At 40.2% G+C, this 16345-nt stretch overlaps 1 protein-coding gene across 1 annotated transcript in view; it reads right to left on the reverse strand.

The window, feature by feature from the left end:
* Window positions 1–16345, reverse strand: part of LOC307266459 (protocadherin-15-like) — a gene marked incomplete at both ends in the record, with an annotated part of 135721 nt that overhangs the window by 3478 nt on the left and 115898 nt on the right. The window contains 5 exons of the mRNA XM_080048487.1: window positions 3253–3363; window positions 5329–5547; window positions 6016–6192; window positions 8065–8153; window positions 8364–8594. Coding sequence (XP_079904613.1) covers window positions 3253–3363; window positions 5329–5547; window positions 6016–6192; window positions 8065–8153; window positions 8364–8594 — 827 coding nt within the window. The remainder of the gene's footprint in view (window positions 1–3252; window positions 3364–5328; window positions 5548–6015; window positions 6193–8064; window positions 8154–8363; window positions 8595–16345) is intronic.

Here is a 16345-nt window from a genome sequence, read left to right on the forward strand (position 1 = left end):
ACATTTTCTTCCGGGGGGGATGCCCCCGGACCCCCCAACAAGGACCAGGGTCCCTCCCACAGTATCCCTAAATCCTGTGAGAAAAACTGACTTCATTAATATGTTTTTACCATTAATTGTATATGTGCTGAAAAGTCAGTGTACCTGACTGGATAGGTAGGAGTGGGGGGGCCCTTTAAGAGTCTGCACCCAGTGGCCCATCATCTCATAAAACTCTACAATCTGTTTTCTTTTTGCGGGAAGCATGCACAAGCATGCACAATAAATATGTATTAAAAAAAAAAATTAAGATTTTTTTTCAAGAAAAAAAAAAAAAAGTGGGGGGCCCCACACTAGGTCTTGAATGGGGCCCCCAGATCGTTAAGGCCGCCTCTGCATGTATGTCTAGATATTGACACAGCACAGGTGATGATGGTAACAGGATGTATTGCTATATAACATAACTTTTGATTTAAATTTAAAAAAACAGGCTTAATGTGCGGCTAATAATAAGTTAAAGGACACTTAAATTCCAGTAGGTAATTGAAAACAGACATTAAAACCCAAGCCTGTCGAGAGAACATCTAAAGGTAATTAATAGAAGAAGAAGAATAGGAAAAAAAGCTTTGAAAAACCCTGTACTGAGCAGTTTGATAATGGACCTTAATTATGAATGTGCAAACTTTTGCACTTTGCCAGGTTTTATACTCTTCAGGGATTATTTAGCCCCGACAAGATATCAGTGATACCGAACACACACACACACACACACACACACACACACACACACACACACACACACACACACACACACACACACACACACACACACACACACACACACACACACACACACACACACACACACACACACACACACACACACACACACACACACACAAAATGGATCTTCCCAACCACAATTAAACATGCTCTGCAGTTCATCAATAGAATTAATTATCGCCCAGGGTGGTCTTTATGAATTAAGGGCTGCATTTATTTCAATTATCTTATATCCAAATTCATTTCCGCACACATTTTTCAGACGAGCGTTTGGGCTGGTTAGTCTCACACACACACACACACACACACACACACACACACACACACACGCACACACACGCACACACACACACACACACACACACACACACACACACACACACACACACAGCTGCAAATCCCTTGTTGTCATTCGGAGATGGTTTCTACCATCTTGCATATGAATTGCTCTCATGTTAATGGGAGTGGGGAGGCATATCAAGGACAGGCAGGAAACCGGTGATGCACGTAATGCTGATAAGAGTTCCTCTCAACTTCTTCTTAACGCTCCAGTAAGGAATTATAAATGATCTGTGTATTGCCTTGAGTGAGTGTGTGTGTGTGTGTGTGTATGTGTGAGGTTGTTAAAACTTTCGGATAAAAGTTAACAAAGTGTCTCTACATGCTGCCACTATTATACTCTTAACCTCAAACAGTAAGTATCAAAGCAGTAGAAATTGGCAGGAGAGTAAATTAAACAAAGGTAGCTTGAATATGCAAATAAACTGGGGAGCTACAGTAAGTGCCAGAAAATTACTAAATTGCACAATAATAAAGAAACTTTTGCCAGCATAGAGTAGTTGGGCAATTATGACCTTCAGCACTAATGGAATTTTAGCAATAGGGGAGAAATTTATAAAACATGAAAGTAATTCACCATAATCCTCTAAAAACCTATTCATATTTCCACACTTTAGGGGGCATGTCCATGGCCTTATGATTACTATTAAGGCATTAATAATGACATTTAAATAAACTAAATACTTACAAAGGAAACATTCAATAAGATTGTGCTGCAATCTCATGTGTAGGCTGATCAACGAAAAGGTCATTCTTAGAAGATATATTTGGAGGGTTCTTTTTTTTTTACCGTGGTTTTGAAAACCACCAATCGATAAATATCTTGAAGTGAACTTGAGAAGCTGAAGTGAAAGTGGATTTTGTTCTGTAGGCAGATCATTGACCTTCACTTTATCGTTTGTAGAGTGAGGACATTGCTATGAAATATTTCGTTTGTAAAGCATAGGATGTTGATATGAATTATGAATCAGGTAAACTGGCAAGGAAGAAGCTGATTGTCTCTGAGTTTTGTAAAATTGTGAGCTTTGTTTGGAGTTAGTTTAACGTGAGGTTACAAGGTCCTACTTAATGACTCCAAGATATTTAGTCTGCAATTAATGTCAGCTTTGTTGGCCAGTGCTAAATGTAAAGTGAAAAAAAAGAAATGTCTCTAGACTACAAAGAGGCTTTAAGGCCACATTCACAACAGCTTGGGAGCAACTTTGAGAGACATCTTAACTCAGCCAATAAATCCTTGCAAGGTTTGCCAGCTTAGGGAGTGATTTGGGCAAAGTTCAACAAAGCAACTGAAATGTGATGAATCAAACATTTTATTCCAGTGAGGGTGTGTGTGTGTGTGTTTGTTTGAGTTGCTGCCACTGTTCGATCAAGAACATTCTCTTCCAAGAAAGATTTTGAAGACAATTATTGATATATCATTCACTGAGATCAATAGAGCAACACAATCTTTTCAAAATAGATTTGGAACAGTCTTCAAACGCTGAATCGTACTGCCATTGTGTGCAAGTAAAGTGGAGAACTTTAAACAGTTTAATTGCTGTCCTTTGCTGGCCAACCTTTAGGCTCACACTGTAATGTTTGGGTTTCAAACAAAAAATCCTTTGAACCTGCAAAAAGTGCAGGATAACATATTACAGCTGTCAATTATTTGGTTCAGTCATACAATGTTGGATTCCTTGGTGTCCAATTTTTCCCCTGATGACGATTTATATATCAAGTGTGTAGAGCTTTCTTTTTTTCCTTCTTGCTGGTCGTCTTACACCTTAACCCCTCGGCCATGAATGTAGTCACTATAGTCCTGGCACCACTTGGATAGTATCTAATGACGATCATTACCTAAACTCTACTTTCTAAGTGTAAAGACGCTTTCATGGTATCCCAAATTGCTTCAGGCGTACACAAACTGAAACACAGCTGAGATTTCTCCCTCCTAATGTTGTATTTGTAGAGCTCTTTTCCATAGTGACAGTTCAAATGTAGGGATCAGTAATGTAAACGGACTGGATGCATATGTGGATAGCACAGAACTCTTAAACAAAGGAAAAAGGCATACTGCCAAAGGCTAAAGTTTAACAGCGATAGAAAGGTGATGTAATGTAATGCCTGTGCTTTGGCTCATCATCACAAATGCCACTTTCACACTCCACTTACATGGCGTTGTCCCCCAGCTCCTCATACAGGTTGTTGGCAGTGCCTCCCCCAGGTTTGCCCGTTGGCATTGCCATCTGGATACGGGCTGTTTTGGCACACTCTGCCTGGCGTCTGGACACAGCACAGAGAGAAAACAGAGGTAGAGTGAAATCCTGACCTCTGAAATGAATAGGGTCATATTCAGGGGCAGAGGCTTGTTTTTTCTTTCCAAAAAGGTCTTGCAACCACCAGTGCATCAATCTCTATATCTGTCCTTTAGCAAGTCCTCATGTCAACTTCTCCAACTTAACGTCATTTTTAATAATACGCAATATTAACAATATGTACATGTTCACATCGTAGAATAAAGGTACATTTTATGAGAGTAACATCTGTATGATGAAACACATCAAATTGGGACTACATGCTAGAAACAACAAATATACATTTTGTGGAACAGCGTGTAAGGGTAGCACAAGTGGAAACGTCATATCATCTCCGAACTGACCCAGTAGAGTGAGTTACACAGTAATATATAGCTAACTTTGGTCAATGTTTGCAACTGGTCATACCAAATAAGGCACCAGCAGCAAAAAAAAACACTAAGTCTATTGAATCGATTGAAAGTTTGAAAATTACTTAAGAATTGAGGTTTTCCATTTGTGCAAATACAATTAAGTTTTTTTTATATGTGACTTGCACTTATACAACAAATCAGTTACGCACACACACACACACACACACACACACACACACACACACACACACACACACACACACACACACACACACACACACACACACACACACACACACACACACACACACACACACACACACACTATCTCTCTTGCTCTCTCTCTAATAAAAGTATCTATCCTGGACATTTGCTGATTCCATGTTCTTCATGATTAATTTATTTGATTGTCCGCTGTCCTTTTTGTTTCACCGCCCTCCCCTATTTCATCCCTTTTATTGCACAGTGGATGTCAACAGATTAATCACAATGAATGAAAGACAGCCATTAATATTTCAGCATGGAAAGGGGAAATCGGTACTCACTCTTTGAATCTGACGGTGATAGACGCGGCACACGAGATACAGAAAAGTGGAAAGACAGAGAGAGAGATACATCAGTGATTATTTGAACCATAAATCACACAGTACCTCTTGTTAGCCAAGTTTGCTTATGGTAATTTACAAGCAATTTGGACAATTGGCCTTCATTAAACTCATTTAGCGACAGAGGCCAGTGATTATTATGCTCATGATTACTATTCTGTTTTCCTTTCTTGAGATTTCCTCTCCTCAGTCTGTTATGTGTCTCTCTTTCTCAGCAGGGTGAGAAGCTCTCTCCAAAATCAATGATCCAGTCTGAATGTGTTTGTGTGTGTGTTTAGGAGATAGATGAAATGAATAGCCTTTCATGGTGGTTAGCTAAACAAACTATTAGAACTGGCACTGTGGGACAAGCTGCCATGCTGAATCATCAGGGGAAGTTACTGGCCCGGATGATGAAATGATACGTAGTGCAAAGGGACGTCCTGGGGGAGAGACTGACAGCTTTTGTCCTTTTTTTCTGACTGTTTGCATTCTCTTGAAGAGAAATTCACAAGGTTTTCAAAATGGCTGGTTATCTTTGCTAGCATAGCTCTTAAAGTCAAATCCTCCCTTCTGTAGGTCAACATGTTCTGAGGAACGAAATGCATAGATTATAATTTAGACGCACCAAATACATGTCGCAGTCGATGTTTTTTCACAATCATGTCAGAAACTAGAAAAATCGCACCAAAAGAACATTACAAAGAACATTACAACATTATTGGAATGCAATCTATTAAATAGCTGTCTAGATGGTAACAACCAGTCCATGTATCAATACACATTTGATCCTTTAGTGAGTATTTATGATTCAAAAAGGTTGTTCAAAAAATAAAATAATAACGTATCACCACATCAAAAAGACGACAGACTCAAACAGACTCAAACAGCCTCATTATGTCTAAGTAATCCCTTAAATATAAAACAATGTTATTCCCAAACTGTAAAAAAAAAAAAAAAATAATAATAATTAGCCTATACATAATTCATACTTACTGTCTGTAGGTGATAATGACGACCAGTATGGCGGGTACACAGCAGATAATGATAATAACTGCCAGGGCCAACACCGCTCCCTCAGTGAAGCTTACTGTCTGCGCTGCTTTCTTTACGCCAGTCACCAGATCAGGGGTTCGGATCTCCAGAATGCGTCCGCCAGCAGGGAGGAAGGGCTGGAACTCTTTATTGATGTCCAGGAGTTTACCGTCAAGAAACCTTAGGATGAGAAATCCAACCATACAACTGAAAACACTTGTAGGCTTGAACCCTTTCATTACTCAGTGTGCAAGTGATACCAACATAAGTGTGACAATGCGTGGCGCTGATCTAGATGTCATCCAAACAGCAAATTGATCACGTAGTTAGTCAGCCTGTTTCACACAAACACATGGCCACTTACTTGTGTAAGGCTATACATGCTGATAGTAATTTAGTTATGCTTTTTTTTTGTCGCAATTTTTTAACTCATCCTCAATAGCTCCCATTCAAAGTTCAGAACTTTTCTTCATGTTTAGGTAAGCTGCCAGAAAGTATAAGATTAGCACTCCTAAATAACAAAAACTAATTAGGAATAATTATTTTTTACTTTTTGAATTAACTGTGATGTAATTTCAAGGTCAGGGCCTGCCCTATATTATTATATATCATTTGACTTATTATGGATTTGTTGGCTAAATGTCTCACTTGTAGAGCTCCTGTCTAGATACAGCTCTGTTGGTCAACGGGTCGATGGCATAAATCATGAGGTCCGACTTGGTGTAGTCGTCCTGCTCGTTACCATCCCCGTGGCGATGGGGCCCGATGGTTTCCACGACAACCTTGGCTCCGGGTATCTGTTCCTGGACGTAGCGTTCCAAAATGCTGAGGATGAAAAGTTATGGATTTAGATTTATGGGATATCACACTTTTTCTGTTCACATATAGGCCTACAAAATATACATTTCAGAGGACCGAACCATGTTCTTTCAAACACAAGACAAATCCCTCAGGCTGTTGCCACACACACAACGGACGTGCAAAATCACAATTTCTTTATTCTCCCGTTTGCTAGGCAGGCTCGCGCTGTGCAATATTGATTTCTGTCCCCCCACTGGAACACCTGCTCACAGCAGGAATGCTCCTGCTAAGGTGTGTGTTTTTTTGTGTGTGTGTGTGTGTGTGTGTGTGTGTGTGTGTGTGTGTGTGTGTGTGTGTGTGTGTGTGTATGTATGTATGTAGGTAAAAGAGAAAGAAGTGAAGCAGAAAGAAAAGATGGTAAGTGCTTTCAAACATCATTATCAAGTTATGTGTGTGAAGCAGAAAAGAGCAGCAACCCGACCAAGCTGCAGCCCACCCGTGAGAGTGTTGTACATGGCAGAAATATCATCTCACTATAATGACGTCTGTGAATTTGCGTTTGCCATTAGCCTCTTGCCTTTTCTCAAAATGAATGAAAATATATTTGACGGACCGCGAGAGGAGATAATAACACTAGATCCAAGCCAATTCCTCAAACGAGCTGAGCCAGAGTATATCGCACATTTTCAAGCTGCCACTGTGGTGTTTGATAAGGTCATGTTTTCAGGGCTCAAGACCCAAATGTTTAAAAACAAAGAGGGAATTTAAATAGCATTCGTGGGCTTCATGAGAAAGATGGTGGGGGTAGGATTACAGAGGGAGATGCAGCTAGAGGCATATACGTAACAACAACATGGAAACAAACGTGGACATTTATCCTTAAACAAGCTTTCCTGGAAAAAAATGTCTTCTTTTATAAACAGTCTATGGTCGTCATGCACTTTGTTACAATACTGACAAGAGAGAGAGAGTGAGAAAGAGAGAGAGAGAGAGAGAGAGAGAGAGATACTGACAGACAGACAGACAGACAGACAGACAGACAGAGAGAGAGAATAAAAAGCTAAATATAATGTATATACATGGTGAAATACTACTAGTCTGCAACCAAATATTGGTCTATTTTTTTTAAATATTACATTAAGTGGGATATTCTTTAACTGTGGTTTACTATGGTGGTATGATGCCTGTCCCTTTTACAGTCCCAGTGTGAGTTTCTAGCCCAGCCAACCACTCAGAGCGTCAACACTATGTTTTATTTCCCCATGGTGACCACTGCAGCTTCAGTCCTTCCTATGGGGACACACCATAGCTAAATAGCTAAATCTACTGTATATAGATGAACCGCTGACTGCAATAAATGTATGATCTCAAGTGGGATCAAATCAACATTAAAACTTAATTTCAGTTCTGTATGACTGGTGACTCAACATGCACTCATTCTAATACAAAACTGTGAACTAATACAGTTTTTTTTCAGGCTTGCAGTGACAATATACATACAGTATGGACAGCTAGATATTTTGTTTCCAACTATCACTCGACTGTTCTATGAAATTACATATTCTAAAGTATTTCTTTTTTCTTTTTTTTTTACATGAATGTCCATCAGAGTCTAACAATACATTGTATGTTAGCAGAGGATCAGAGGTGTATTAGGTTAGGGGGTTACATCAACAGCTCTCTGCATTGCGGATAGTATAATGGTAGATGTTCTAGAGAATACTACCTACAAATGAGAATTGTGAAGAGTTAAAATTTGAAATTCTTTACATCAGGTTAATAAGGTACAGCCAGCTCAATGCTGGCTGTACCTTATTAACCTGATGATTAGAAAATATATTTATAAAGATATGATAGGAGTGTAGGGTTAAGCATGCAGCACATAGTGTAGATTACCTGAGCAGCTTTTCCTTGTTTTTCTCCACATAAGTTGGAGGGACATTAGACACGACCACCTGCATGTCCAGCTGGTTCACCACTGACACCTGTACACAACAGATGAAAAAAAAAAAATAATAATTTATGCTTTTAAATTTAGTAGGAAACAGCATGAGCAGTTAGGATATAAATCATGTTTTTCAATGTGTTTGGAGGAAAATGGAAATTACAAGATAAACTACATGGCATTAGAGAGACTATAAAAACTGTCTCCAATGTCGAAAGAAAAATTAAGAAAAATTAAAAAAAATACACACCACTATCTCCGCCTTGCTGCTGTGTCCTCGGCCGTAGTTGTCCGTAGCGACCACCTCAAATTTAAAATAGGACCTCCTCATGTTGCGGTACATGATGGCCGTCTTCACCACGCCGCTGTACGGTTCTATGACAAAGCCGTCTTTGGTAACTTTAGTGTCTTTACCAGCAGGAGGGGCAATGATCAGCCGGTACACCATAGAGCTATAGTTACCAGTGTCTCTGTCCAGTGCCTGTACACAAATAAAACAAAGCAATGGATGAAAGCATATCAAAAGAAAACAAGAATGAAAGAACAATATGCAGCACTGTCATGAATATTACTTCATTCAGGACTGATCCTGTTGGAATTGATTGTTCTTTGTTTTTTAGGATTTATTTTTCCTCTTTTGGAAACCTACTCTTAAAGGCCATAGCAAGTACCAATGTAACAGGCATTTGTAGTCCCCTTAATGACTGCTCTGCCATGTCTAAATAATTAGCCGAATAGTTGTCCAAAGCTAGTTTGTTGTTTTAGTTTTAGTTACACATTTCCGATTTCACGTTACTTCCTGAGTGCTTGCATGATTCTGGTGTGAATGTAGTGGGCAGACAGTAGAGACTAAGAATAGTATTTAGAGAAGTCTAGTCTAGTCCCAGTAAAATTTAAGTGGAATTGATTTTTGTGGACACAATGCCAGTGAAATCAAAGTTTTGGAACGGAAAATCTACAACTTTGAACATGACTTGTATTGTCTGATGCAGTACTGTGAATCAGCAGTATAGGGAGTAAAGTGCTGCAGGTCAATTCATCTGCTCTGTCATCCTGGCTAATGATCCTGTGCCGTCCATCCCCATTCACACATACATGCAAACCTCACACTCACAACACAGACGCACACTCTGATGGACATTGATTAATCGCCCGGTGTCTGTACAAGAAGGGGCTGTGGGAGTCTAGACTACAGGTTCGGCTCTGAGTCATCCAGCACATCAAAGGTATACACCATAATAAGCTAGACAACAGAAAAATGTATTTTCTTATGGCCAGGGAATACGGAGGTGGAAGCGAGTAATGGAAGGGGAAATACAGAGGAAAGCAGGATCAATAGAAGGAAAGATGTAGGGATCAATTTTTCTTTTGTGTGTGTTCCTACTGCACATTTAGGATAACCTTTCAGCAATACATTCATACCTGCAGTGATATCAACCACCTGCCAGAGTTAAAGGAACACATTCTGAGGTATGTGTTGTGATTAAACTGAAGTGACACAACTAAGTATACCTTCAGCAGTACAAATAATATTTTTTAAATTTACATTAACAGACAAATGAATTATTCTGGATAGTGCTGGAACAGTCTAATTCATTGCTTTCAGTTTGAGTGCCTATGAAGTGTGCATGCATTAAGTCATTTCTTGTATAATGTAAAAAGCATGTTGAATTATTTTATGCTCATTCCATAGCACCATACAGTTAAGTATATGCTGTGGGAGCAATTATAATGGGACCTTTATAACTAGCCTCCTCACTATGATGTGCTTTGAGTGACTTACATTGTAGCATAACACAATGTACAGTATACACTCACCGGCCACTTTATTAGGTACAGCGGTTCATTTTCTTGTTAACACATATAACTAATCAGCCAATCACATGTCAGCAACTCAATGCATTTAGGCATGTAGACCTGGATGGGAACAACTTATTGAGGTTGAAACCGAGCAACAGAATGGGGAAGAAAGAGGTTTTAAGTGACTTTGAACATGGCAATGTTGAGGGTGCCAGGAGGGCTGGTATGAGTATCGCAGAAACTGCTGATCTACTGGGATTTTCACTCTAAACCATCTTTAGTGTTTACAGAGAATGGTCCGAAAAATAAAAAATATCCAGTGAGCGGCATTTGTGCGAACGTAAAATGCCTTGTTAAAGTCAGAGGTCAGTGGAGGATGGGCATACTGGTTAGAGATGATAGAAAGGCAACAGTAACTCAAATAACCACTCGTTACAACCAGGGTATGCAGAATACCATCTCTGAACGCAAAACACGACCAACCTTGAAGCAGATGGGCTAACAGCAAGAGAAGACCCCTCCGGGTGCCACTCCTGTCAGCTAAAAACAGGAAAATGAGGCTACAATTCTCACAGGATCACCAATATTAAACAATAGAAGATTGAAGAATCATGCCTGGTCTGATGAGTCTCGATTTCAGTAGCGACATTCAGATGGCAGGTTCAGAATTTGGCATAAACTACATTAAAGTATGGATCCATCCTGCCGTGCACCATCAACCACGCCATGTTCAAAGTCACCTAAACCCCCTTTCTTCCCCATTCTGATGCTCGGTTTGACTTCAGTACATTGTCTTGACCAGAGCCGGCCCAAGCCTTCAGGGGGCCCTAAGCGAAATATGATTGGGGGCCCCTCTCCAATGTTAGTGCTGTTGAAACTATAGATCTTTGTTAAATATCATTCACACACCCAGTGTTTTCCGCTAGTGCCTCCACTGTGCGGCTGTGCGAAAATATTTGACAGGCGAGATTCAGACCCTCCTAGGGGGGTCCGGGGTTATGCCCCCCCGGGAGATTTTTTTAACCTTTTTAAAGTGAAATGCATGAATCTGGTGCACTTTGAGAGGAAAATTAAGAGGCTAAATCTGAGAAATTGTGTGAACAAATAATTTGGAGACACTGGGTCAGATGAATTAGAAGCTATTGAAGAAGGACACATGGATTTTCCATAAAAATATTAATATAGTAAGGCGTCCCCCTCCCGGGCCGGGCCCAGCAGCAGACCCGGGTTCGATTCCCACCCGCGGTCGTTCTCTGCATGTCACTCCCCTCTCTGCCCCATTTCACCTCTGTCTCTCTGCACTATCAATAAAGCATAAAAATGCACAAAAAAAATCTTTAAAAAAAATATATATATATTAATATAAAATAAAATATTATGGAGGGTCCTCTGGGTTGGGCTTGGAGCTCTTTTTCTTTTACGGGACATATTTCTCTGTAATATAGTGTATGCATTTAAATGCAGTGTGAGGAACTAAGCAGAAGAACTCTGTTGTCCAGCTACTGTATCTTTTTTTCCACAGACAAGGCTGAAATAGGCTATAGACTACAGTATACACAGTGCATGGGCAACTGAGGGCAGCCCCATTTCCAGTTGTTTTAAATAAACTCAATACACACTGTGCATGGATGTGAACGTGACATGATCAGATAATTTCGGATTTCCTCCCAGATGAACTGATTACATTTTTAGGCTATTAATTATCTAGACCAAAACATTTTATTCCTTTTTTTGTATGATAACTCACATTTGCACAATATGATGTTAATATCAAACACACAAACTAAAAAAAAAAAAAAAAAAAACATTTTTTTTTTTTTTTTTTTTTTTTTTGGAGGGGGCCCCCCAGGCAGTCGGGGGCCCTAAGCGGCCGCTTAGTTCGCTTATGCCTCGGGCCGGCTCTGGTCTTGACCACGTCTAAATGCATAAATGCATTAAATTGCTGCCATGTGATTGGCTGATTAGCTTTTTGTTTTTATAAGCCATTGAACAGGTGTACCTAATAAAGTGGCCGGTGAGTGTACATGTACATTGACATAGCACTGTAAACATTGCAGTGCCTTGAAAGCCCTTTCTGTCCTGCGCTTTGTCCCATTTTGACAGAAAATCCACAACGTGGAAGCCAGAATAGAAAAGCAATTGCTCTATGTCTCCTGCACACCTGAGCCTCATTCAAGCCATCAATTTCACTTGGTAAGTGAAAGGCATGTTTGTGTGTAAAAGAAAGAAAATGCAGCATCCTCATTAATGTCAATGAAAGTGGGGAAAGGGCAACACAACATCAAACACATGCCAGCCAGCTCCCATTCCAGAGAGATTATTGAGTAACATGATTGGAATACTTCTACTGCTTCCCTGGGTAAAAAGTCATCATGGAGATCCAAATGATTGCTGCTGTGTTGAGTTGCATGATCCTTTTCTACTGCTGCATGCTGTTTTGTCACCTGGTAAGTCTGCTAAACAACCAATGCATTATTAAAATGAGACTCCCTTGAATGTTCTCTATCCTTTTGCAACACACCAACACTGACAACTGCAGTTGTGTGTCTTATTTTGGTTTTAAATCCAGGGGCCATTTTTTGGGATAAACCTAAAAAGGGATTTATTGAAATCAGTAATTAAAAGGTGCTGCGAGGAACTTTCAGTTTGTGTTAATTCTTGCACCGCCTTTGGACAAAAGTGATAGCGTTATTATTACGCCAGCTGTAGTTCCTTGGTGAGCGTATACAAATGACAAAGAAATTAAGAAAAACTATATACAAAAAAGGAATTATTTGCTCTGATGGTCTAGTTTGCTCTTACATGTCATTTATGATCATCATAAGAAAACATTAGACCGTTTGAGAAATATTTCAAAGTTCCTTGTAGAACCTTTGAAAAGGGAAAGGGTGGAGAAAGAAAGAAAGAAAGAAAGAAAGAAAGAAAGAAAGAAAGAAAGAAAGCGTAAATTCCAAACCTCTGCATTTGATTCTATTGAGTTGGATCAGAAGAACAAAATAACCTACTACGAGGTAACGAGTACATTTGCTAATCTGAAGCTCATCTGCGATTTTATCGATATCTTTGAGAAAGGCAGAACTCCTGCTCATTTAGCTGAACACACCAATTTGAGTTTGAAGCAAATACACTACAGAATACAAAATGTAGCCTGGGATAGACACACACGAAACTCATTAAGACAACGTGCGTGCTTCAGACAGATGTGAGGGAATTAGTTATACTGCGTGCCTTGAACCTCTCTTCTCTCCATCTTAAGATGTCTGGATGTTGGCAAATGGGCCGTCAGCATCCCATGTCCATATTCTCTAGTCACACCCCCCTGCCCCGTCATTCATCCACACATGAATCATGCATGTCTTCTTTCTTTCCTTCTCCTGTCCAGTCCGTTTATCTCTCAGCAGGATGCGGTTTATCATTAACCATCAATCCTTCTCTCTCTTTCCCTGTGGGGATCAAGACTACTAGCCGGCTAGAAGTTCTTCCCGTGGTTCTACTCGAGTGTTTATAGGTCACCTAATATGCAAATTGCTGCTTTTCATGGTTTTTCAACATTATTATGGGTCCCCGGGGTGACTAGGGACTCTCGAGGTATGAGCAAAAACAACCCACTCCCTTTTTCTCCACCTTCACCTTTCTGAAAAACATGTGTTCAAACACCCTGTTCAGATTTATTCCCCATATGATGTCACAAGGGGAGAAGCCTCCCCTCCCCCATCGCCAACCTTACTAAGCACACCAACCAGATACCTAAGAATCTAACGGGCATTTATATCCAGAGCCAATCGGAGCAGACTGGGCTTTTTGGGAGGCGGGGCTTAAAGAAGACATGCTCTAAAACAGACTGTTTCGGACAGAGGCTGAAAAGAGGAGATTAATCAATGGCACTGAGAAAAATATAAAAGGTTTTTTGGACACAACACCATGAAAACAGTTTCTAATGAAAACCTATTTGACCAGAAAATGAGTACAATATGGGACCTTTAAAGAGTGAAAATGCCTGTAGAGCTGGTTACCGTAAACCAGCTCTCAACGCTGGAAAATCTGTATGCAAAACCACCACCTCAGGTGTTTGCAGCAGAGGAATAATAATTTGATACCAGGTTCATGAGTGAAAAAAAGCCAATTTTTCTTGACTTGTGAAACTTCAATTTTGAATATGACACTGTGTTGCATGCTCCCCCTTATTCTCTCATCTTCTCTGTCACTCTGGCGGTGTATGATCTAATGAAGCAGCAGGGGTATCTAAGAATGATCTTGAAAACTGTAATAAAATATTAAAGCGCATACTTTTTTTTTCCTGCCACAGACCCTGGCTGAGTCTCTTGTGGCATCCAAGCTCATTAAAACATATTGCTTCTTCCCAGAGAGAGCGAGAGAGAGACTGAGATAGACTCTGTGACCCATTTTGGGGTCCTGAAAGGCATTTCAATAATACAAGAGTCGCTCGAATTGTTTACAGTGATATGAAACTCTCCCGGGTAAGGTGAAAATAAAAGGGAAACAAAGACATGTATCAATTAACATAAAAGATAGAGGTTGATGACGTGGGTGTGACGAGGGCATATACAGTGGCTTGAAAAAGTATTCATACCCCTTGAACTTTTCCACATTTTGTCACGTAACAACCACACACGTACATTTATTTTATTGGGATTTCATGTGATAGACCAACACAAAGTGGCGCATAATTGTGACGTGGAATGAAAATGAAACATGGTTTTTAATTTTTTTCATAAATAAAAAACTGAAAAATGTGGCGTGCAAAAGTATTCCGCCCCCCTGAGTCAATACGTTGTACAGTAGAACCACCTCTCGCTGCAATAACAGCTCCAAGTCTATTGGGGTATGTCTCTACCAGCTTTGTAAATCTACAGACTAAAATTTTTGCCCATTCTTCTTTGCAAAATAGCTCGAGCTTCAGATTCAGCGTCAGATTGGATGCAGAGTGTCTGTGAACAGCAATTTTCAAGTCTTTCCAGATATTCTCAATTGCATTTAGGTCTGGACTTTGACTGGGCTATTCGAACACATGACTATGCTTTGATCTAAACCATTCCATTGTAGATATGGCTGTATGTTTAGGGTAGTTGTCCTGCTGTAAGGTGAACTTTCACCCCACTCTCAAGTCAGTTGCAGACTCTAACAGGTTTTCTGCCCTGTATTTGGCTCCATCCATCTTCCCATCAACTCTAACCAGTTTCCCCTTCCCTGCTGAAGAACCGGACCCCCAGAGCATGATCCTGCCACCACCATGTTTCACGGTGGGGATGGTGTGGATAGGGTGATGTGCAGTGTGAGTTTTCCACCACACATTGCATTTTGCATTATGGCCAAACATTTTGGTCTCATCTGACCTGAGCACCTTCCTCTAACCCTTGCCACAAACCATTCACATATGAAGATAAGACCAAACTTGAAGTTTCTGGCCTAAATGCAAAATGCAATGTGTGGCGGAAAACTCACACTTCACATCACCCTGAAAACACCATCCCTACTGTGAAACATGGTGGTGGCAGCATCATGCTGTGGGGGTCCTGTTCTTCAGCAGGGACAGCGAAGCAGGTCAGAGTTGATGGGAAGAAGGATCGAGCCAAATACAGTGCAGAAAAACCTGTTAGAGTCTGCAAAAGACTTGAGACTGGGTGGAGGTTCACCTTCAATGAGGACAACTACCCTAAACATACAGTCATATCTACAATGGAATGGTTTAGATCAAAGCATAGTCATGTGTTAGAATAGCCCAGTCAAAGTCCAGACCTAAATACAATTGAGAATATCTGGAAAGACTTGAAAATTGCTGTTCACAGACACTCTGCATCCAATCTGACGCTGAATCTGAAGCTCGAGCTATTTTGCAAAGATGAACGGGCAAAATTGTCAGTCTGTAGATGTACAAAGCTGGTAGAGACATACCCCAATAGACTTGGAGCTGTAATTGCAGCGATAGGTGGTTCATCTTCGTATTGAGCTAAACTAACAGTAATTGGGCTGGAAGCTGGCACGGTCAGGCTACTTCTGTGTCCAAGACCTACATAAATTGTGTCACACATTAAAATTTGGGATATTCTTTCAAGTATGATTGGTGGAACATGAGATGACATGTAAAAAGAAAAAAACAGCTTGAAAGAAAAAGCAATAAATGCAACAATACAACAAGCTGAAGCCGAAAAAGTTGGAATAGAGTTGAATTCTCTTTTCTGACGCAGTCTCAGAAAGCATTGATTGAGAGCTTCACAAAGACAGTATTTTTTTGCAAGAACTAGCATTCCGGTTGGCCAACTCAAGTGGAACAGATTGTTATGTAAATGTAGAATATGCAAGGCATAAATGTTTGCCGTCTAAGCTTTGAATTTGTCCCTTGGGACGAGGAAACATCAAGGCAAAGCACAGTAGGGTGTAGGGAGCCCTGCCACTAACAGGTGGACGTTGGAG

Source organism: Ammodytes marinus (genome assembly GCF_949987685.1).
Source record: "Ammodytes marinus genome assembly, chromosome: 20".
NCBI classification, from domain to species: domain Eukaryota; kingdom Metazoa; phylum Chordata; class Actinopteri; order Uranoscopiformes; family Ammodytidae; genus Ammodytes; species Ammodytes marinus.